The sequence below is a fragment of the Phaethon aethereus genome, assembly GCF_964289735.1.
Source record: "Phaethon aethereus genome assembly, chromosome: 8".
In the NCBI taxonomy this organism is placed as follows: Eukaryota; Metazoa; Chordata; class Aves; order Phaethontiformes; family Phaethontidae; genus Phaethon; species Phaethon aethereus.
The window spans coordinates 6,419,665-6,443,925 of record NC_138584.1 but is presented as its reverse complement, the minus strand read 5'-3'; the positions used below and the strand labels follow the sequence as shown (position 1 = coordinate 6,443,925).

The 24,261-nt window shown below is 50.6% G+C and overlaps 2 protein-coding genes across 3 annotated transcripts in view; both read left to right on the top strand.

The window, feature by feature from the left end:
- The window catches only part of DARS2 (aspartyl-tRNA synthetase 2, mitochondrial), a gene marked incomplete at its 3' end in the record, with an annotated part of 29,672 nt that extends 29,374 nt beyond the window's left edge, over positions 1–298 (top strand). The window contains 2 exon segments of the mRNA XM_082002841.1: positions 1–191; positions 194–298. Coding sequence (XP_081858967.1) covers positions 1–191; positions 194–298 — 296 coding nt within the window.
- A 2,063-nt stretch (positions 299–2,361) lies between these two features.
- RGS8 (regulator of G protein signaling 8) overlaps positions 2,362–24,261 on the top strand; it is a gene marked incomplete at both ends in the record, with an annotated part of 24,267 nt that continues 2,367 nt past the window's right edge. The window contains 4 exons of one of the 2 annotated variants that reach the window (XM_082002921.1): positions 2,362–2,466; positions 8,964–9,022; positions 13,010–13,111; positions 14,045–14,109. In XM_082002921.1, coding sequence (XP_081859047.1) covers positions 2,362–2,466; positions 8,964–9,022; positions 13,010–13,111; positions 14,045–14,109 — 331 coding nt within the window. Of the gene's footprint in view, positions 2,467–8,963; positions 9,023–11,006; positions 11,033–13,009; positions 13,112–14,044; positions 14,110–24,261 lie in introns of those variants that run through there. The other variant, XM_082002922.1, reaches the window with a different exon arrangement.

Below are 24,261 nucleotides of genomic sequence, written 5' to 3'. Positions count from 1 at the left end.
GCCGTCCCTGCTCGTACAAAGCCTCGACGGTGGTGACGGACAGTGGCGCTGGCCGTGTCCCCTTGCGAGCGGCGTGGCTCTGCGAGGTCCTGGACACCGCATCGCAAATCCCCCGAGGTGCCTTGTCCTTTCCCCCCCACCCCACCCCTCCGGGGAAGTCGGACCCCAGCGGTGTGGCTGCGAGGATGCCGCAGGGTCTGCCGTCCTGGCAAGCTGCACGGCGTCCTGGAGACGGGAGGGTTGGCTGCACGCTTTGGGGCACAGAGCAGATGGCTCCTCGCTCCCCAGAAGACACTGATGTGGGTATATTTTTCCCCAAAGATGGTTCCCCCCACCACCACCCTCCTGAGTGTACTGGGAGATTGCACTGCAGTAGATCTGCATTAAAAACAGCCCTATAGAGAATGGATGTCATTTGGGTATCTCCCAGCCCCGGGGTATAAGAAAGCCGACTTGCATCCGCTGAGGCTCCAGGCAGCTTTATTAGCGATATAAGTACAGTGTATATAAGCACAGGGCTGGGAAGCAGATGCCTGTACCCCGCCCCCCCCCCCCCCCCCTTACAGTGGTATTACTCCCTATTTCAGCAGCCCAAAGGGATCCAGCTGCCCAGTGCTGCTGGGGTCTCTCTGTGGTGGGGCAATGACATGGCATCAAATCTCAGCTTCTTACTCCTGTTGCAGTAAGGATACCTGGTTGTAGGTCCTCAGATGATCATCCCCTGGGCCAATGCATCTGCTGCTACGGTCAGAGAAGCCATCTGTAGCTACAGATCCCCAGTGAGACCTTTCCTGTTCCAGGGCTGGTGGCATGCTGTGACTCGAAATACGTTCTGACAGCTCCTGGCAGAGTGACCCACGAGGGAGATGTTGCCTGGAGCTGGGCACCAATGCCCTGAGGCCAGCCGGACAGGCAGGCAGTTGGGGTGTTGGATTTTGGCTCGATAGGACCCAGTCCTATCCTGCTCTGCTGTAGATGTGTGTGTGATCTCAGGTGAGTCTTGAAGGTCTATTATTGAATATAGTCACTTGGAGAGAGGGACGGACCTGGCAATGTGGTGTGCTCTCAGGTTAACTGCTGGGGAGGGTGTTGACTTGGAGGCTTTCTGCGCTTGTCATCCGTGCATCACACATTGTTTTTTATTAAAGGCAGCTGTGTGGCTCGGTATCCATGTGTCTTTGAAATCACCAGTGGGAAAACTTAGAGTAGGGAGCCTCGGTAAACATCTGACTGGGGGCTTTCAGAGAGGGGGTGTAATACCTTAAGCATCTGACTTTTATTTTAATCTTTCTGGCTAAACTGAGTGCCCCAGCTGAGACCCAGCCCCTCTGAGTGGTTAACCACTGGGGCAGAAGAGGTGTGGGATCTTTCAAAAAGCTGAAAAAGGCATTAGGCACAAAGCTCTTGCTTCCTTCCAGAGGGGCATGCGCTTCTCAGCACGTGATGCTTTAGAAAAGCACATTGGAGTGAGGAATTGGTGCCCCTTCGGGGAGGATTACAGCAAGATCTCTGAGCCCCTGGAGTTTTGGGGCTGCCATTGCAGCAGATCAGCGGTGTCGGGGACTGCAGCAGCTCTGCGCTCAGCTTTCCGTGCAACACGCAAAGGGGAGGTGTTATATCTGGAGTGCCTTCCCACACCCTCCAGCAGCCCTGCCGGGCCTTTGGACCCGTATCGGCACGACTCGGATAACGGGAATGGGGGGCAGGCAGAGCTCTCAATGATGCTGGTGCTTTGGGTATGTGCAACTCACTTTCTGTCCATCCTGATGCGATGGCATCTTTAAAAGCGCCGGGTCAGGCTAGCCCTACGCCATCCCTCGGCGCCGCGGAGGAGGACTGGGGTTGGGGATTTTTTATGTTCAGAGGAGGGAAGGAATCCTCAAGGAAAAACTGAACTCTCTGTCACCGCAATCCCTTCCCACCCTCCAGGACGGCCCTTCCTCTCCCAGGTAAAGGCAAACAAAGACAGCAAAGCCCCCGGTGCCCAGGCAGCAGTTTTCCTCGCTCCGATGGTCCGTGAGGCCCTAATCTCTTCCCTGTCCCTCTTCCCCGCCGTGCCCCCGGCCAGCAGCGGATGCTGGCGAGCTCTCCCCGGGCAGCAGCCAGCCTGCAGCAATAACGAGAACAAGTCAGGCAGTGCCATCCGATACAAGCCTCTGTCTGCTCTGCGTGTGTGCATCTGCGAGAGCACGCGCTCTCGCTCTCCCTTCTCCCCCTTCCCTCCCTTTCCTAACCCCCCCTCCCTCCACCAGCTCTTGTTCTTTCCACGAGATGCAGGGCTAAGGGAGCCGGGGAGAGTGGCACGGTGCTGCTGTTCCTCCAGAGACAACTGTGGCCGGGCTGGGTCCTTCGCCCTCCCCGATGCTCCGGGAGCCTGCAGACGCTGCTCCTCAGGGTCCCAACCCGCCATGTCCATCGAGCACCAAAAGCCACGTGGCCACCACCCTGCTGCTGGCTGCAAGACAGGTAAGAGCTAGGAGGGCCTCGGGGGGTGATGAAAGGCCCCGTGGTCCTCTGCTTGGTTACGAGTGCCCAGCGGAAGGATTTTTACTTGTTCCCGCCCCGGTTTTCTGGGGGAAGGACGGCTCCGCAGGCGAAGCGGGCGGGGAGGGGTGCTGCCCAGGTCTCACCCCCATTAATGTCACGGCAGCGCTTCTCCCAGCGCGTTACTCTTCCCGTGGCATCTTACGAACGGTCAAAGGGACACAGAGCAGGCGGGGAAGCAGCGCAGCGTATTTCTTACGTTAAGCCCGGCCCAGCCCTGGCTGGGCTGATGCGGGAGCGGGACTGGTTCTGGGGTGATCCCCGTTTCAATGGGATTAATGGTGGGCCTTTGATGTTGGGAGAGAACATTGGTCTGTGCTGGTGCCTGCAGCTCTGAGATCTTCACCGTCTTTGCATTTCTCCCCCCACGCCCCCCCTTTGCTGTCATCGCTATTTTAAAATGGTGGATTGTGTTTCCTTTGAATATTTGGGCACCTGTGAGGCTCTGACTAACACCCGGGCTGAACGCTGGGGCTGAGCTCGTTCGGGTTAAGACTAACTGGAGCGAAAGGAGAACTGTGGCGGAGGCGAGAGAACTGCACCGCGCAGAGGCCGTAGCGAAAACTCGCGGGTGGCAGGAGCGTACGCGCTCCTCGGGGGAAGGACGGGGGGCTAGCCCGAGGGGCCCATTTTCCTGCGGCCCTGGCTGCGGGGCTGCTGTAACTCATGCAGACCCCTGCAGCGGCGAGGGTCGGCTCTTTGCCGTGTGGTGGGTGGGGGAACAAGCCGGTATTTGGCCTGTCACGCTGGCACCTTCTGCGGTTCTCTTCCTCCCGCCGGGGAGCGCGCACATCGCGCGAAGGGCCGTGCTCTGGCTGTCCTGTTGGCTGCCCTTCTCCGAGACTCGCCTGTTCCCGCGGCCCCGGGCTCCGCCGGGACAGGACAAGCCCGGCCTCTCGCCTGCAGCCCTTCCACGCGGCCGGAGCTCGGTGTGCATCCCTATCCAGACCGGCAGGACACGGGCCGGGTTCCCGCGGAGGGATTGGTGCTGGGTGCAGCAGGCACTTTTAGGAAAGAACCACCATCTGCTGGAGAAGGAGGATGAGCCCATCTCACTCACTTCGTTCACGTTTTAATTAAGGCTAGAGCAGCGGCTTCCAGAAATGAAAGAGAAATCCCAGCTCAGCCGTGCGGTTAACGCTGTATTTCGTTGTACAAATACCTGTTGAGCTGCTCACGTGTTTAAAGTTAAGCACGTGCTCAGGTGTTTTGCTGCAGTGGGAGCGACCTCCCGGTGCCACATTGTGTATCTGTATGGTGGTTAATAGCCCCAGTAAATCCTTGCTGTGGGACCTGGGTGCCCTGCAAGCCCTAAGTCTTCGAGATAGCAGCGGTAAGAGCAAAGCAGCATAGACCTTGTCCGTCATAAATGGGTTTGTGACTGCAACCCCGAGGTCTTGGGGCTAATTTCCAACATTCCAATAAATGACTAGTTTGTGGTGTTCAGCTAGGAAAATGCAGGCTGCTTGCAAGCACCTTGAAGGGTCTCTCAGCAGAAAATTAACCCCATCTGTCAGCAAGGCTCACTCCCGCGCCTGTCTCAAGCATCAGATCTCAACCGAAAGGTGCAAGGGACGGAGCACCTGCGGCAGGGGATCGTTGTGGAGCTCTGTCTGCCGGGGTGGGTCTGTCTCGGCTTCCCAGCCATACACACCAACTGCCTTACAGACACGGCCGTGCTGACAGCAGCAGCGATGCTGAAGGCTGGGAGGGCTCCAAGGCGGCACAGAGCAGCTCTGTGTCAACTCCAATCCTTTCTGCCTCCCTGCTCCACACTAACAGCATCCTCGCCAACGCACATGCCGGGGCACCGACACGCTGCTTTATGTGTAACCGCTCCTGGGCATGGGAGCACATTTCCTCGGAGAACAACTATGAAATTGTAATAAAGTGCTTTAAAGGGGAAATTCTTCCCTTTGGTTCCTGTCTTGCACGCTGCCTCTCTCAGCCCGGAGCCTCCCGTGCTTTGCTGCTGGTTTTGTGTCCTACCTGCCTGGAGGAACTGGGAGGGAGCTGGGAGCAGGCTGGGGCCAGGAGCCATCTCACAGCAGCGGCATCTGTTCTGCTGCAGCCATCGCGATGCCCGAGAGCCACAAACATGTCCAGGAGACGCTTTTATCATTGACACAGAGGGAATTTAAATAGCTGCCATGCTCTCGAGCTAAGCCAGAGACAGAACTGTGGATCGCACTTTATGTAACTCATTTTTATTTTTAAACACAGGCTTTTATTTTCAAGGGGAGTTCGACTCGGTGGGTGGCTCCAACCTCCTGCCCTGCCTCGTTAGCTCATGTGAGGTAGCTTCTTTTATCGACCCCCCATCCAGCATATCTGCTGCTTGGTTTTCCTCCACCTACCCCTGAAACTCAAGCTCTCCTTGATTCACCTTTCAGGACTTCCCACCTGCCTGGCCTGATGTGGAGAATGATATGAGGATTAAGGTGAACAGAAAATTAACCCCTTAAAAACATTCCGTTTAACCCCCCCAAAAACATCAGTGGATATTTCCTGATATTGCTGGAGCCCCTTTTTAGAAGGGGGAGTTGTTCTCATGGTTCTCTTCACGCGTAAGACAAGCCTGTGGTTTGCTTTGCAGTTTGGGAAGCTGGCTGTGCCAGTCGTAATTCCCGCTTGCCAGGACAGTCACCTTGTGCTGGAGCCAGTGTGTTTTTCCCCTGGAGCCTCAAACAGGCAGCCTGGCACAGCGAGTAGAGCATTGCATGTCAGATGGTGGTTACTAACAATTTTCTTCCGGCTTTAATCGCAAACAGCGGTGGAGAACTGGAAACTCTAGAGATAAATTAACTACTAATTCAAATTACCTTGGGCTTGGGCCCATATAGGTACCAGTCTGGATTCTGGATAAATTTTGAGTGACCATGTGTGGGGGGAGATCAAATGACACTCCATGTCATGAGAGATTTGTTGGGATTGTCACTCCAGGTCGAGGGTGGTTGTTCCTTCCAGTCCTCCAGCAAAAAACCAAAGCCCCCTTGGGTCACAGCAGAACTGGGCCACGGCCGGAGGCTTGTGGTTGAGCCAAAGGCTTTGCAGCGTGTGACCACTGCGAGAGGCAGCCAGCCCCACGTAATTGGCATTTTGCAGTCACAGAGCCTATATCACTGACCATCTTCCAGACAGATCACAGAGGCAACAGGATCTCATAAAAACAAACCAAAGATTGACTTCAGCTGCGGGGATGTAGCTGCCAACCATCACAGCAGTCTGATGAAGCGCCTTCTTGATACTAGGGAAAAACCTCTTGGACTAGCAAGTCATGAAGCACACCCATGAACAGGCTCCTTGCAGCACGCTGCTAGAAAAGAGAGGGCTGGCACCCAACCGGGAGAAGTCACAAAGCCCTTGTGGCACGGATCGCTGTGACAGGGCTACGAAGCCAGAAATGCGAAGCAGAAGTGACAGCGACAGGCTCAGCGTGACGGCTTGTTAAGCACAAAATAATGGAATCCTAGAGCAGCAGCAGACCCCCGAGGAAACAGAGCAGGAGTGAGAAGATAGGGAGAAGTCTGCTTAAACGTCAAGGTGAAGGACTTTATTTAAGGCAAACCCACTGGAGATGTCAGCCAAGCAAATGAGCTGGTCAGTGGAGGCATCCTCTGATCTCCCAGCTCCGAACTGAGAGGGGTGGTCCACTGCCAGCCCCAGGAGGAGCATCGCTGGAGCTGGAGAGGCAAAACCCACACAAGGACCAGCCAGAGCTGCCCTCCTGGTCCAGAGGGATATGTGAGGGCAGCCGCATGGCAAGGAACGGATGCCTTCAGGCCACACCATTTTATCTAGCAGTTGGGTGGCAGGAACTGGGACCAAGTGAAACAGGTGGAGGCGTTTGGTCCAGACGTTTTTGGGTAAAAACCACCTGAATGATGATCAATGGACAAAACACGCAGAATGGGCAGGGAGGCAGTTAAAACAGGGAGTGTGAAAAGGGCCCTGGAGATGGTGGAGAGAAGATTAACGTCCCGGGAACAGGCTGGCAAATTCCCTTCCACCCTGCCCAGTGATGGCCAACACTGCGCGTGTTCGCTGCTTGTGTGTTTGCTGTTAGCAGGTCATGAGGAAATGGCTTTAAAGTATTTATTGGAGAGATTTAAAATTTTGGATGGGATTCAAACCTAATATCAAAATGAGTTATTTTATTAAAAGCTTTTAAATAGAAGTTACAGAGTAGTGAGAAGCAGGAGGACCATTTTAGAAGGAATTTGCTATAAACCTCTTCTCCTACTGCACAAAGCTTTCTAAAATATTACCTTGTAAAAATATGATTCTCTTTATCTGCAATTTAATTACATTTCCCATAGTGCCTGTGTCAACATAGTTCACTTACTTTTGTTCTCTATGAACTCACACCTGGCCCAGGAACTAGAAGAAAAAACTGTTGATCTTCAGAGTCATTTGGGGATTGCTCCAGGGTCTCAGTGAGGTCACAGAAGGGTGTACTGATCTACTGGAGAAATAGGGACTGGGGTCTCTGTCCATACTGGTGATGGCTATGAGATGGCAATTTATAAAACTGGTATGAAAGCAGGAGGAGCTGGAGCACTCATGTGGTCCTCTGATCTACCCCATCCAGAGTTAGCGGATCAGAGTTTTTGACCTGTTTGAGACTGCAGCAAAGGCCAGTTATCTGAATAATGGACCAGAATGATCTAGAGTTTTGTTGATGGAACGTTTTGTTGACCTCCCGCACCCCACAATGTCTGTGTAAATGAGAGCTGAGGAACGTCCTGGAAGCATTATGAAAACGGTGACATTTGTGACACCCTTCAGTTGCCCAGAAGTGTGGAAATGCATTAAAACAAAAATGACATGTTACAAGTTAAACCCGTGGTGATGTTTTATTAGATTTGGCTTGGGTTTGGGGCCAGGGCTGAAGCTGACTGTTTTTAACTTGAACAAACCAGCCTGTCATGCCAGAGGCTTAAGATGAACCTCAACCTTTGACCTTGGCTGAGAGGAGACTGTATCAGCTGCGGCATTTTTTTCAGTGCTTGTCTTCTGATAACTGGAGACATGATTAATCCGAGTCAGGATGACCTGGGCTTTGCGTGAACAAGGCAAGTATTTCCTTGCCAAGTTGAGCTGTGAAGGAGGGGATCCAAGGTGATGGAGAGCTGGGATCACTGCTGCAGTGTTACTAAGCCCTGTGTTTTCGTAGTAAGTTTTGCAGGACTGTGCCTCTCCCCGGGGATGTTGTCTGGTGATAATGTGTTGTCTCGAGACGTGTTTCCTGCTAGTAGCACTAGGATGTCAAGCCCAGCAGTGCTTTAGCAGAGGAGAGGCAAGTGGCTACAAGTTTCCAGGAAAAAGGCAATGACTGGTTTAACTGCAGATGACTTTATTATTATTATTATTATTATTATAATTATTATAATTATATTTTTTTTTAGTTAATCAACTTCAGCAGGATCACAAAAGCAAGGGAGATCCCATGGCTGGAGCCCTCAGTGAGTCAGTGACCCACATCAGTGCCTGTGCAGCCCGCGTGACACCCGGGTGTTGTTACTGATGGCTGAGCTCACCCGTGGCTGGGGGGCCCACGGGTTAGAGTTACTGGGGTGCACTGGACATCCCGTATGCATTCTCTGGAGGATGGAGGTGTGGGCGCAGGAGAGAAAAGGGAATCAGAACCTGTACCATGGGGCGAGTGCACCCAGGGAGGTCGCAGGGAGCCTGCTGCGGGGCAGGGAGCGAGCGGGACGGCACGCAGCAGGCGAAAGCAGGGGAGGGGGTGAAAGGGGTCAGTCACATCACCGACTGGCTGGCTGGATTTTTTCTGCTTCCATCCCATGCCCTGCAACAAGGCGCTCCTTCGCCCGTTAACGGTTTTATTTAGCCCTGTTGACACCGGGGCTCTTCAATTAAACTCTCCCATCCCTTCTGTCTGTGGCAACTCTTGACGATCTGCGACCCGAGGGCAGCAACCTTCTCTAAACCTCGGAGGAGCCGATTAAAAAGCTGCAGGCGGATGCTTTATTCCAACATACCGAGGGTGATAACAGCGAGCGCTTTCGCAGGCATCCCCCCCCGCCCCCAGAAGCTCCCTGCCAGCATTTGGCATCCGTCGCCCGTACGGAGCGGTCCCCCAGTCTCCGATGGTGAAGGAGCTGGGGTCTTGTGGCCAGGTTAGCGAGGCGGCGGGTGAGGAGGGATGCAGTGAGGGGTGCTGATCAGGCGGGCTCCTGGGCGGTGCTGCCGGCGAGATGAGCGGTGGGAGCCGGCTGCGCAGCCGAGCCCCAGCCTGCGGGGTTGAGGCTGCTGTAGGGTTTTGCTGGATGTGAGAGAGCTGCTCTGAGCTGTGCCGCTGCTGCCGGGAGAGAGGTGGGGAGGGGTGTCGAAGTGTGACTTTCACCCCGGGCGGGGGGTTGTCTCTGAAGAAGACCGCTCTGCTCTCTCCCCAGAGCCACTCCGACCGCGCTGGCAGCACAGACCCACCGGCAGAGAGGACAGGGCAAAGGCAGTGAGTACCTTTTTCTCTGTGTCTGTCTGTCTGCAGTGCCTCTGTGTTCAGATTTTTTCTGGCTTTTTCTGCATGTGAATGGATGCTCTTAATCTCTTGAAAATCTCTTGGGTTTTTTTTTTATCTTTGTGCTGCTAATAATTTCTTTTGGGATGGCTTCTTCATCTTTGCTCAGGTGATCTCCTGGGGTGGTTTGATAACCTGAATGTTGTAATCACAGCCCTCCCTTTCTGTGTCCTAAGGAGAAACCCCCAAAACACATCCATGATGAGACTGGCAATTCTCCTTGACCAGGGTCCTTTCATAGAGGGGGAGGTAGGATGAATGATGGAGCAGGAGGCTAAAAACCTCAGCATGGACCCTTACTGGGATGCCTTTACCACACATCACAGATTATATTTCTAAAAGTCATAACGGATTGGCTTTATTTGCAGAGGAAATATCCACGGGGATGTCAGCCTAGCAGTGGGATTGCCTTCACGGGAAATATAGGTCTCAGTGTCCGTGGAGTCAGACGGACTCTGGGATCACAGGGAAGTTCGGTGCTGCTCAGCTGCGCAGGTTGTTGCTGCGCAGGATGGCGAGAGGGTGGGAGCAGGGGTGAGCAGGAAGCTGTTTCATAACAGTACCCCAAAAAGCAGGCTGCTAGAGGATGCTGCGAGGGAGAGGGCACCCGGCTCCGCTTCCAGCCGTCGCTTTGGAGCAGCAGTGGGAAAGAGAAGTAGGGGCTGCTGGACTCTAGGAAATCACGTGCTGTGGCCCCACATGCGGGTGAGGCTGTTAATGAGGAAATTTAAAGGGGTTTAAGGAATTATAAGGATTGATTTCAGTTAAAGCTCATCGAAGCGGCCGGTCAGGGTAGGGATTAAGGAAATGCACTCACTGGCATGTAGCGCAATCCCAGTTCCATTAATTTAGTTGGGAAGAGGCTTTGTGCATTTTTAGTGTAATCAGGTTTTAAACGGGATGTTGCGATGGGCAGCCCAGGCTCTGGGATCTCCCCAGGCCCCAGCAGAGCAGGGTCCTGGCTCCTCTGCACACAGTCTCTGCTCTCATCTGTTCCTTTGTCTCCTCCTCAGTCGTTCCCTCTGGGCAAGGGGACATGGAGGTTATCTGGAGCTTGGCCCTATCCTGGCAAATAAGGAACCTTTGCCCTTTGCTCACTAAACAGCCCCGCTCCCTGTCCCATCGGTCTCCTGGCTGGTGCACCTCGCCCTCACTCTCTGACGTGAGATTTGTTCAGCCAGCTGCCTGTGTGCCAAGGCTCACGGGGACCCTGCTATCTGGCCCTCTCTCCTCCCCTCCTTCCCTCCCCTTTGCAGACACTGCATCTCCTTGGTGGCTCCCCGCAGGCTCCCACCACCCCAAAGTGGAGATGCTTTCTTTAAGTTATTTTTGTGTGAGTGCTTGAACCTGTGACGGTGAAAGGACCAGCACTGGCAGACGCGTGAAGTCCTCCTGTTATTTTATTTGCAGTGCCAGCTTTTCCATGATGCCTGGCCAGTAACATCAGCCATGACCTGGAGGGACAGGGACAAGAGGTAGTTTGGTCTTCTTAGCGAGGTCAGCCCGGAGCTCTGCCTGTTGAGGAGAGACCTTCAGAGGTGTTGAATGATGAGTGCGATAATGCCAACTCCTGCTGCTCCGTGGTGAGCTGTGACGCCAAACTCAAATCACTTTAGACCTGAAGCTGGACTTAACCCGCGGTCCTGGTCTTAGAAGGAAATGCTGTCTCTCCTCTGTGATCATCCCTCAACTCTGAATGTCTTCCATTGAAAAATCGACCTTCCACGCTAGGAGGCAAGGATCAAATGGGTTGAGAACAACTGGCCCTCCTTTTTTTGCAGAGGATTCTTTGATATATTTTTAAGTGCCAGGACATGAAACCGTAAATCCCTCCTTTCCGCACTCCTGCCACCTGCAAACAGCCCCGACTGCCGTCCAAGCCAGCCAGTTAAAGGGTTAACTATAACTGGATGCCTGAATGGCTGCCTTACTGATCCCACGGAGGTAACTGAAAAGACGTGATGCATCCTTCACCCCTGCCCATCCTGTCGCTGTCTACCTCGTGCGGCGAGCCTTTCTGCTCGCTGCAGTGTCCCCTTTTCCCTCCTGCCCTTCCCTTGCCTCTCCACCCGCTGCAGACCCGGTTTCTTTCCCTCTCTTTCTCCTGTGTCCTGTCTTGGAAGTCCTCACCTAGAGATCGGTGTTCCATGAGAGACAAGCTCCTCGCTCGCGGCACGGCATCCCTGTCCTCCATACGCTCTGATCCCCTGCCGCAGCCCCTTGATCTCAGGCATCAGAGAGGAATCTGAGCAGCACTGCGGTAATGCCTGTCACACCTCTTGCTGAGAAATTCGTGAGCTTGCTAGAGCAAACGGTGCAGGGAAGATGAAGGTTGGGGGCAGGAGCTATCAGGAAAGGTACCAGAAAGATCCTATAGTGGACTCCGTGTCTGAGCGCAGCAGGTCCAGCATGCTCAAGCTGGGAACATGACGCTTTGCAAACGGTGTTTCTGCATTGATATTTGAAGTTTATGTAGCGCAGCATCCTGAGACCACTGGTCATGGGTCCATATTTTGAGGCTGTGCAACAATTTCTGCGACTGAAGATCTCCAGGTTTTTGTGCTTGTTAGACGCTGCGAGCTGCCTGTGCTGTGCCAGGGAGACACTCGTTGCATTTAATTAACATTTAATTTGCTTTAAGATTACATTAAAATGTGCAATAATAGAAACTCTCCGAAGGGCGGGAGGAGAAGGGGGAAGCAGACGTGCTACAGATTGGCTCCGTTGCTGGTACTGAAGTGTTCTGCGAGAATTACATATGGAAGGGAAAAATGCTGTGCTTTCCTCTGCAGTCACAGAAAGTATTTGGCATCTGTTTGGCAGCAGGGCTGGGAGAAGGGCCTTCTCCGGCTCGGAAGTGGGTCCAGCAGCTGAGAAGCGGAGACTGGGTCGCGAAATCCTCCTGCTGCGGTGCGGAGGAGAGAATGGCCTCGTTGGATGTCTGGGGAATCTGGTAGAAGTGATGCCCTTGGGCTGGAGAGGCAGCTCACAGGCTCTGCCCTTCTAGACACTGTGTAAAACCGCTAACCGGCACCTATATGTTTTTGAGAGGACACGATGCCAGTCCCATATACTATGTGTGCATGTTATGTTTCCCTCTCCCTCTGTGTTCCTCCCCGTCCCGGGGTTATGTAATGAAACGAAGGATGCTGCGGACGCGCCGGCTGTACCGGGAAGGGGCTGGCAAGGACGCGAGGGGCCGGCGGAGGAGCGAAGGCTCTGGGGCTGGTTTGAAATTTAGAGGAAAAAAGCAATAAAGCCATTTTCTGCCTGGGCAAGCCTGTCAGGAAAGAGGCAGTTTTAGCCTGCTTATGTAACCCTGAGTCTAAAGAAGCTGCTTGGGATCCCGGCTGGGGTCTCGTAGTGCTGCAGCACAGGCTCGCCTTGCAGGTGCCTTGCTCCCCCTCTTCTTCCTCCAGCCCCCTCCTGCCCTCGAGCCCTGGTATTTATTCTGGTTCTGGTGCTGCTGGATCACGGTGGCTGATTTCTGGTATTGCTGCCCTTTGCTCTCCTCCCACACCTGACCAGAGCAGGTCTTTCCAAGAAACCATCCCGAAGCGCAGCCTTTAAAAGCCTTTTTGCCAGTCAGAGCAGCTGAATCATAGAATCATTAAGGTTGGAAAAGACCTTTAAAAGATCGTCAAGTCCAACTGTCAACCCAACAACAATTGGAATGGCTGGTGTGGGTGAGCCTTCCGCTGCCCTGGTGCTGTGTCTGTCCATCTTACTGGATATGTTTCAGGGTCCCTCCCACAGATGAGGGAACCAAGGACACAGGTCTGATGAGGCACAGAGCCACTGAGGTCTTTTGGTGTTTTTTTGTGGGTTTTTTTTTTTCCTTGACACTCTGGCTAGACTTATAATCGTCATCTTCTTTGGTTTTCCCCTGCTCACACCCCTGCTCCCCCACATCGACCACAGGAACAGAGGGATGAGGACTCGCCTGGGCTGCCTGTCTCACAAATCAGACTCATATAATGATTTCACAGCTATTCTTCCGGACAAGCCCAACCGGGCTTTGAAGTGAGTATAGCTGCAGCATCCCACTCCAACCCCATTTCTGTCCTTCACCTCGCTGCCCACCACCCCCTTTAGTATGATCTTCCTTTTATTGTACTTTGTATAAGCTTTGAGTAGTTCTTTTAGCCACAAGGAAGGAGGAAAAGAGAACAGTGCTGATACAGCAGGAACAGCCTCAGAGAATACCTGGATCATTGACACGAGTTCTCCTGTGAAACAGGACATACGCAAGGTCCCCGCTGCTGTGTGTGGGACATGTCCGCACATCTCTGAGGATGTAATTTACCTCTCTGTCATCACAACTCAAAATCTGAGCAGTTGACTCAGTATAAGAGGTGACCAGCAATTTCAGGTCACAGTCCTCTTTAGCTAAACCTTGCTATTAAACACCACCAGAAAGTCTATATTAGTTTGCATAACACTTCAGGTAGATGCTTCAGACAATCCAGAGCCCTGACTTGAGTGGAATGTGATTCATCTGATCACAGCTTGCATCTAGGCTAAGAGTCTAACCTTCTCCTTAAAGTCAGGAGAGAGAAATAAACACTTCTGCAGAGGTGGGTTTCATGTCACTTAACTTCTGGCATTTACAATGTAAATGTCTACATCTGAACTCATTCCCTGAGCCTCCGCTTAGAGTCAATGACGAAAAATTTGTCCCTTTTTGGGTGTGATTCATCTGGCCTATTTTACCTACCTACCTATTTTACCTGGGGATGTGAGGTGAAGAGGGTCAAGTCCCTGCAAGTCCCTTGGTATCTCCTCACTGACTCCAAAGGGAGCCCAGGGTGACTTGCTCACCTGGAGACATCTACACTGTAGACCTCCAAAGCTAGGTGAGAAGAATCCAGCCTTCCTCGGTGTCCTTGTCAAATAGCCCCAGAGGGGATCAGCGGCCGTGGGTTGTCTGTAACTTGACTCTTCCTTTCTTTACAGGAGACTGTCAACAGAAGAAGCAACAAGATGGGCAGACTCTTTTGATGTCCTTTTGTCCCATAAATGTGAGTAGAGATCAAATTCTACCTTTTTTTTCCCCTTGTATCCTTAATACTGGGTGTAGCTAGGGCAAAGAAAGTATGCTTTGCATTACCAAGCACGAGTCATTAGCTGCTTACTACCCACCAGGCAAGGTCACGGTCATTTCTAGGCAAGGCTTGTCCTCTGGTTAAAAGGTGAGGGAGTGAGTTTCTGTGGGTTCCCTTCCTGGCTTTGTTTTTGACTGGGTGATCACAACTGATAAAGTCATCAACCCAAGGTCTAGCCTTCCCCAGCTCCCGGGGGTGCACTGGAGGCAGGACTCCAAGGCTATAGCTATGCCTACCGTCCTTTGGCAAGTGCCCCTGGGTCCAGTCTTTCCACACAAGCAAATGGCAGGTTCTCAGCTTGCTAAAGCCCTCGGGGATTCACGACGCTGGCTTGAATGTGCAGCTCCTGTGCAGCTCCGCCGTGTTAAAGAGCAGTCTTTGCTGGGAATGCTACGACACAACGGTGTACGTGGTTCAGTAACCTTGAACAACTTGCTCTGCAGCAGAGAAGTCATGCATGGTAGCCCTTAGCAGGACCTAATTTACAGTTACTAATGCAAACCTGAAAATCTAACATCCAGGAACCTTATGCAAACGTATAATCAGCACACCTCGCTCCATTCAATAGATCAATCGTGTCAGTTCTGTTCAGAAAATATTATTCTGCTTCACCGGAGCAGTTTTTATGCGGAGAAATTATAAACAAGACAGTGAAGTTCACAGTATAGGTTCATTAATCTGTTTCTATTGGAGAATAAAACAAGAGCGAGTCAAGGCTGGGGAGAAGTCAATGTGGGCGGTGAACTATTTTATTGCAACAAGGAGCTGTCTGGCTTTCTTAGAGATTCAGTTTTATTCCACACTTATATTTTAAAATGTAAGTGTAGAATTATATTATTATTTTAAATAAAGTGTAATTTTGCTGGATTTCTGCTGAGATGACAACAGTTTTGGCAGGGAATTAAGTGACAACTTTGAACAGGCTGGCTGTCCAAGGCAAAAAAAAAGCAATATATAATTTTAGCAGCAGTATCTTGTTGAGATCATTGCTCTTGCAGCCAGTAGAAAAAAATAATCTGGTGTAGCTGGGTATGGCTAAGAGGGAACATTTATTTTGTCAAAATTCAAAACAAGGGGAAAATGCGCCAAAGAGACTATAGGGTTGCCTGGGGGATGGGGAGCGGGGAGGACAGGCTATTCACACCAGGGTTACAGTACTTGAGCCCCTGTTCCTCCTCCACCAGTGCAAAAGTCAAAATTTTCCTTATTGGATACAGACTGCAGCAAAAAAGCTTTGGTTACAAAAGCCAGTGAATTTACGCATCTATGTGCTGACATTATACAGACAGTTCCCTCTTCAGTTGACTACTGTGAATGCTAAATCAAACCTTAGTTCAATTATTTCATCCAACAGCCTCCACAAGAGTGTCTGTTTTTATTAATAAATTATCCTTAGAGAGTGATAAATGAACTATCAGAATTTTTCCCGTCTCTGGAAAGGAAAGTAATTCTGATAACTCTCTGGCACCTAATGAAAAATATTCAGTTCCTAATAGCAACAGAAGGTGCCTTTTAAAATTTAAATTAATCTTTTTTTTTTAACCAGCAGTCATGGTGACATTGCCTGGTGATCAGTGACAAAAAAACCCCAAAATTGTTTAATAAACTGCTTTCTAAAGGAATATGTTACAACTGCGCTGTGCCTGAAGTTTCCAGAACTGCTAGCCCGGCAGTCAAAGATATAACGATGCAAATACAAAAAGCTCTGTTGAAACAGAAGTGTTATTTTAGTTACACTGGTTTAAAGGAGAGAAGAGCATATATCTGTAAAAGGAATTGTCTTATGCTTTCGCTTATGTATGCTTGTATGCAAAACACAGAAGGATTGCCAAAGATCTGCTATAAAAACAGCGTTTTTGCTGTTAGAAACATGTGCTGATGTTAGGTAAGGGGGTCTTGTGCCTTGTCTGGCCAAAATTTCAGAGTTAAGAAAAGCATCAGCAGGTAGAGCGCTTCTGCTTGACACACGTCATGGACTCTTCGCAGAAGGACAGTTCATCTATTTTGGAAGGGAGATTGTGATGCTGATTTCAGGGGCTTGAGTGGTGCTTTCTGCGGCTGTCAGATCTCACAGATCTGGGTTTGGGTCCCTTCCAGCCAAACCTGTTCTTTGGGGGGAAAAAAACCCCAGAGTGCTCAAGTAGGACTCAGAAGCTGGATGCAGCAGCTGAAAATGGAGCAGTCTTTCTGTGGAATATTGCAAGGGGTTGGACAGATGCAAAGAAGAGGAGGAAGAAAGTGGATCCGAGGAGGAAGAAAGTGGATCAGAGATCCCTAAAAGACTCTCTGAAGTGCCCAGGTGAGTGGGCTGCCCTTGTACTCGGAGGAGGCTCACGGGCACGCAGCACTCTTTTATGGGAAAGGCAAACAACCTGTACTCTTCCGCTTCCTATTTTTGAGTCTCCAGAAGGTCTCCAAATGGAAGTGACCTGACCAGGCATTGGACATTATACAGAGTCTATGGAGAGTGTCATTATATTATTTTTGTCAAATATCCCTTGAAGTGTGATGGCCCTGTGGAGCCCCCTCCCTTTCCTTCTCCCCCCATTGTTTTAATGAATGATCTCTGCAGGTAATGTTTGGTCCCGACATGCTACTTCTGGCAGCGTCCTGAGTGGAGGATTGAAAACCCCTGGGTTTTGAAGCAGTTGCATGTCTCCAGAGATTCCCAGGCTGGGCAGTGCCCCTCTCTATAGAGAGGTCTGATTTGGATTAATTCCCCAGCCATTTAAAGAATAATTTGTGTTGACATTAGCAAGAGATTGTGAGCAGGAAAGGCAGAACAGCTCTCTCACAGCCTCACCCTCCTTTTGCACTGACATTGAGACTTCAGCATCCCTCAGCCTAGCCCTCTTAGAGCAGCCAGTGCTGAGTGGTAGCACGCAGCTCAGCTCCATTTCATTGACAGCCCCAGATGCATAAGCCAATGCAATGATATCCTACTTGTTTTTGCTAATGGGTGAAGCAAATTAACTTGAAACCATAGGGTCAGCCGCTTGATCCCATTTTTACGGCAGGAGCCTCGTCTGAGCTCATTGCAAGAGACGCAAGCACAGCGTCGCAGTGTTCCCTTGGGTCAGGGCTTCTGAGCACGGCAAGCAACAGGAGAGAGGAGTTTGATCCTACTTTGCAGCAGGGAATTGAGACAGATCGTACGTAGCATGCTTCCTTGGATGCTCAGAGAGCAAAAGCAGTGGTTTTAGCATTCTAGATTTTGGCATCTTCTCCCATTTTGTGCGATGCTTCCCAGGGAGGTGGAGCTCAGTGTGATCCACAGAGCATGTGTGTGCGTGCATGGGAGTAACAGAGGAGTAATCCCCGCTCTGTACCCCTGCCCAGGACGTACAGGCTGGTCAGCCAGATGGAGATTTCTTTTGACAGGCTGCTGGAGGGAAATACAAGCAATGGCATGTCTCATGCTGCATCCCTCGCAGGGCTGGACACATGGCTTGTCATTTGTCCAGAATCCAGCAGGACACTCTGTCCTCGACCCTTAGTCACTTTTCAATGAAGCATCTGATGCAGAAAACCTTTACACTGAGTTTCCACTTTTATCTAAAGGGTGATTTTTAATTTTTTTTCCCCTCCACCATTTTTTTTGGTGATCTCTTTGCTCTTCTGCCCAAACTTTATTGTCTTCCTCCACCTTCTGTTGTCTACACATCGCTCCTCTTCCTGCACAGCACAGGAATATCCCAACCTACTCCTGGTGCTTTCTAAGCCAGAACAGCATTAGCATTGTGCTGGTGCCAGGCAGCCAGCATTCACCAGAGCAACGCTAAGCAGCAGTGAGAGCACGTAGGTATGCTATACAGAGCATTGTGGCCTTCTTAATATAATATAATCTCTTCAGCCCTGGACCCAACACGCTCCGTAGAGCTAATCCATTCATCCACCAGCCACAAGGACTCTACCTTTACTTCCTGCATGAAGTGCTGATTGCCCCGACGGTGTGAAATACATGCATTAAATATATGATTGCTGATCACGTTCTTACTCTGACAGTGGCTAGTGCTTGGTTACTAAGCTGTCTGCCTGAATGATTTAAGCCACTAATCTCGGCTCTTCCTTGTGTTGCTGAAGCTTGCCTTAGTTAAGACCTGTGTTGTGTTTTGTGCTAGCCAGTTCGGTTCCTTCCTCCACAGCCCTTCTTGCTGGAAAGGATCCACTCTCCATGGCCTGAAGAGCAATATTTGAATGGGATGTCAGGAGCATCTGAGTCCCCGTCCTCACACGGTCATTGATCTGCCTGGCAGTCCCCATCTATAAAACACAAATTCTTGTCATTGTCTAGTTCACAGGTGGCCCGCAGGGTTATAGCTGTACGGTGCACTGCAAGATTTTGGGATGGGGTAATGTACAAATGCTTGCACAATCCTTCCTGACAATCCTCTTGAGCATGCCCTTGCTCTATTTGAAAGGAGAGCAGGGCATTCTGAAGCTTACATTTACACTGCGAAAGTAAAAAGCAAATGTCTTCTGTTCCTCTTTCAGACTCTTGACGCTCAGTAGAAGAGCTCCATTTCTTTACCTTCATCCTACCTGCTGATTCACTACTGATGTACTCCTTTGGCTTCAGGCAAGGCTCATTGCTCTTGAGTCAAATTCCTGAAGAAGTGTCCAATAGTTGTCTTGAAGGGCCGTGCATCTACACCAGTACCTCTCTGCCGTCTTGAATGGCCATGCCTTTAGGCTGCACGTTCTATGGATATCTTGTTGATATCTTGATATCTGCTGCATGTGCAGACTTCTAACCCCGCTTTTTATTTCTGTGCTTTTTCTGTAAAGCATCCCTTTGGAATCGCACTTCTCAGGTGCTCCGGCCATCTTCCAGGATATTTCAGGAGGCTGACTCAGTAGGTGATGCCCTCCTGCTCGTATCACACTGCAATCCAGAGCTGGTTGCCCCAGCTAAAAAGCTGTCCAGTCAGGAGGGATGAGCTTTGAAATGCTGATCCTTCATGAGTGATGCTTCCTTGATAGCCGACATGTGCAGGAAGAGATTAAAGCCTACACCCAGGTCAAATTCCAGCTGAGGTGGTGGCAGTTCCCATACCTAATTGCCCTCCTGCTCTTACAATTACATTTGTCATTGTTCCATGATAAACTTGTGGGCAGGGATTTACTCCTGCACAGTCATCTGGGCTCCCATCTCTGAACTCTGGCTGCCAGGCACAGCTGTAAATGCTGGCAGGCAGTCAAAGGCTAAAGATTAAATCTGCGGAGAGCCAGGCAGCCCGAGTCAAGGATGACCTCTCCTGCGTCCAAGGCCACCTCTGCAAGGTCCTTCCAGGTCTGGCCTCATCGTTTCCAGCTCCTCAAAGTCTGTGAGGAGGGTACGATAGGAATATATGAAGAAGTGGACAACAGCCAGAAACTATTATTTATCTATCCTCTGTATAAACTTACTTCAAGATAAAAAGGAGCTGATCGACGTGAGCGCAGGATTCAGGGCATATGGAAACCTCCTGGTCCCAGGAGGGACCTGCTGCGGCTGCTCTCTGGGGCAGGACTGAAGGAAGCACGTTTCTCACCTCATCAGTCATGAAGAAGTCCCCTTCTTTTAGCAGATATTATATTTTGCAGGTATTATATTTGCCATGGAAAGCTGCTATTTCTGCAAGTGATCCTCTGTCAGTGCTGAGGCTCTGGGGCTGCTGTAGAGGAAAGTGATGGTGGTGGGGAAAGACCAGGACAGAGAAAGGGGAGGAAAACCTCTGCAGGGACCAACAACAGAGGTTGTATAGTCATAACAGTGTGCTTGGGTGCTGGAATATTTAAAGTCAAACGTTTTAGGAAGTGGTGATATATAAAATGACATACTTGTCAGGGAACTGCTGCTTTCTGCCTTTTGTACTTTCTTCTTTCTGAAACCTGTCAGCCTGCTGTTATGTCCTCTCCTTTTCCTCCTGCAAAGACTCCCTGCTCTATTCTCAAGCCCTCCACTTGGTCCCACACAGCCCCTGTAAATTCTATAGGCATTAAAGGGGACACAGGTTTTGAAAATTATCCTGTCTCCTAGCTTTCAGGAAGGGAAGCAGCACTAAAACATCTCACTCACCATATTTATCTACCCACGGAGGGGCCCAAAGCAGCCACCAGCAGCACGATCCTGACAGGCACCCTGCTCCTGGAGATGTCTTTGGCACTCTCTGCTCTGCGGGCTTCCCCGGGGCTAATTTCACATCTTTGCCCCCGTCTTGAACCCGCAGTTTGCACCGTTAATCTGCAGTGCTCACGGACAAAAGCCCTGGGGTTTTTTTTTTCCACAGTAGCAGTCTGAAGCCCTGATCTTCTCCTACAAATGCATTAATTGAGAAGCGGCAGGATGAGTTGGTGTGGTCACAGCAGTTTCCCGGGGCTGGCAGAAGCAGCAAGCGTAGCCGTGGCGGGACGTACCCGCTTCAGTTGCCGACGGCTGCGCCCTTTGCGACGCGGCTGCTGATGGAGCAGCAGCGCGGAGCCCATTGGCGAAGGAGCTTTGAGAAACAGAGAGTGGAGACGTTTAGCCTGTAGTCTGGTCCTGTCTGGCCTGAAATCTTTTCTGCCTTTCCCTTTGAGAATCCGGGCGGCCAGACATCTCCACTGATTTACGTGTGGCCAGAAATAGGATTGTTAGTTGCTGTTGAACACCTGGGGCCATTTCTTAGGCTCCTTCCCAGCTCCCACCTCCCCTGCCACGGGAAGGCAGCACCGCCGAGATCTCCCACAGCAGAAAGGTGGGAGAGGGGGTCCCCACCTTGCAGCATTGCAGGAGTTCAAGTCCTACAAACCCTCATCAGTCTTTGTCCCTACCTGCCACGTGCACATGCCTTTGCTCCTCTCATCCTTTCGAGGAGTCTGACCCTGCCAAATGTTTTTGCGATCACATCAATATTTTTAGACACTTGCTTGGAAGTAGCCAGTGCTGACTCAGGAGGTTTCCAGTCATTGAACTACAAATATTCAGATCATATAGAAAAAGACCAGGTAAAGTTAGAAACATGTTACTGGAAAAAAAAAAAAAAATCAGGACCCAAATTTATCCCTAGGCTAAAGGAAAGAGAAAGGGCATGTGTGAAACCTTCAGCTACTTCAACTCTGCTGGTGCCATTCAGGGAAAGGAAATAAAAAACAATAGCTGTGTCCATAAATATGCCGAGGCAGGGGTTTAAGAGGACACAGATTGCCTAATAAATCTTTCCATATTTCTAATCTGCCCCGGCTGACTCAGATTACATTACTGAAATGTCACAATTGCTAAGCATTAACAAGTGATAAGAACACTTTTACCACTGACCGGACAAGTAGTAATTATGCCACATCCTTTCCCTTTCCCTGTTATCGTAGCTGTAACAGTTAGACTGTCCAAGTTCCTTCCTCTGTTTAAATAAGAACTAAAAATATGTCACAAGGCAATAAAGCAAAGTGACAGAAAACATAGGAGGCAAGTCCACAGACGCTATGTTTTATTAAAGGTTTTTCTTAATGACAGATAGGACCTTACAAAGTGCTGCATTAACACACACAAGATGCTGTGCCAAAGAGACCGTATCATTGAAGCCTGATGTTTTCAAGAGGAACTTTTCAAAGGTTGGGTGCCCCAATCCCGAAGAAAGCCTTTTCCCATGTTAACTGGCACAATGCTTTTTCAGAGCAACAGCAAATGATGTTTGGCTTCGTGGCAGCTCACGAGAATCCAGCTGATGTAGTAGTGTAAGTTATGGGCACGTCCTGGCGTCGCAGAACTTGGGAGAAAACTCAAATGGTCTTTGGTAGACAAGGGTGGATGGAGGGTTGTCTATTAAAGAGGTTTCTCCCTGCCCTCTTTCTCTTCCCATTGTAACTCCACTTGTCTCCCTTGCAGATGGGTTGGCCGCTTTCCGCGCTTTCCTGAAGACAGAGTTCAGTGAGGAAAACCTGGAGTTCTGGCTCGCTTGTGAGGACTTCAAGAAGACCCGCTCGGCAGCCAAGCTGGCCTCCAAGGCTCAGCGGATCTTTGAGGAGTTCATCGATGTGCAAGCTCCTCGAGAGGTGGGTATGCCAGCCCCCGGGGCAGGCAGAGCATCCCTGTGGCGCACGGAGCAGGTCCATCTCCCCCAGCTGGGACCTGCGGGGTGCCGGGGGGTCGGGGAGCCCTCCTCTCCTAGAGGTGATGGTGAGGAGCGGGTAAGGAGGACGGGAATGCCATCCTGCCTGCTAGAGCTGCCTCTGCTCATGGTGACTCACCCCTGGTGAGGGCAACTACTCTGAAGATACTAAATTAGTCACAGCCACTGAGTTCACTGGCAACTGCAACCTACATTTCCTAACCTCTATGAGCTTCCTAGGAATATTTCCCCTTGCTCCTCTCATTTACTATCAATCCCTGAGCAGGCTACTTGGCTCATTTCTCACAGGACATTTTGTATAGAAGCATCCCACGAATGACTAACTTGTTGACTCACCAGGGAGGAGTGTTTATCTGCTGACTAGCTCCCAACTCAAATAGACCTCCTAAAAGATGCGAGCAAGAACTCAGAGCTGAACAAAAAGTGCAGTCACAACCCGGAGCCTGGAATTGTTAAGTCCCCTGTCAAGTACTGACAGGCTGATGGCGACCGTCTGATCCTGTGTTGCGATGTTGGGTTGCGTTATTGTACTCGTAACGCAACCAGGAGGGTGCTCACTGCACCCACTCGCCCACGGCGGTCCTCCAGCGGGATTGCACGGATGCTTGTCGCCACACAGGTGCCTGCGAGGAGATCTCCCTGAAAGGGCTCCCTTTACTCCGTCTTTGAACTAGGAGGGCTATTGCGAGGCCACTGCAAAGCACCCAGACGCACACCACGTGGTGGGGGCATCTCGGGGCACGCTTTGATCTCCATCGCCCTGAGCGAGCATCTTCCCGCTGGTGCTCACGAAGCTGGGTGAGACCGGCAGGACCGCAGGGCTGAATCTGGATTAGAAACGTAAGCGCAGGCTGGATGGGGTCTCTCCTAAAATTTGGTCCTGTTGCCATAAATTTTGGCGTGCTAGAATGTGAAATGACCCTTAAGTGACGCAGAGAGCTAATCTATATTGCTGTCATCTGAGTTAAGACAGACAGCTTTACTTTCTAGACTCCTTTAAGTTTGGATACCGGGTTAATAACAACAAATAACATCTTTTCAGCCGGGTTTTAAACAATAACCCTAACAACACTGACTGCTTTGCTAGGGAAAGAAAACAGGAAAACTCATGTTGTTGGCTTTGCAAACAAACGGCAGTCATAACACGAGGATGGTTTATTTTCTCAAGCCCCTGCTTGAAATATTGTAACACAAAGCTGTTATGGGAAAAATCAAACAATTTCTTTTATAACAACAGAGTTTAAAAACAATTAATAAGAATGTACTAATAGTTTAAACCCAGCTAAAGGTTCATTCACCCTTATATTGGGCATGCAGTGAAGAATAAAGGGACTCGAGAAATCTTGGTTGACAGGAGAGAGGTTAGGCTGAGTCAGCATTTTTAGAGGATGTGCTACATAAACCTGTGCTTAAGAGCCTGAACAAAAGTAACTTGATTTCAGAAGTGCTCAGATCAATACAAATCGAGTTCAGCTTTCCCAAATTTGGGGCAGGATTTGTAATGCTGGATGGCTAAACTCCGCAGCGTTTGGGGGGCTGTTCAGGATGAGGGCAGGTGCTTGGTGGTTCTGCTTTCACAGCCACGGCTGAGATGAAATATGCCCTTTTAAGCGGGCAAACTGGTCACTCGTACCAAACTCTTTTCTGCTGCTTTTCCCAGGTGAACATAGACTTCCAGACACGGGAGCTGACAAGAAGAAATATGCAGGAGCCCTCCCTCTCTTGCTTTGACCAAGCTCAGGGGAAGGTGCACAGGGCGGTCACTCTGGGAGCAGCATGAATTATGTTGCCGCCCTCACTATCTTTGGATCCAGACCCCAGCAGCCAGCATGGGAGACGATGCTTTGGACTGGAGTTGGCTTCACAAATTTCAGACTGCCCTCAGAGCCCTTCCAAACACAGGGGAGAGGTGAGAGCCAGGGGATGTCTGGAGGGATGGAAAGGTGCGGTAGTGTTACTGTGACTAGAGAGGATTATG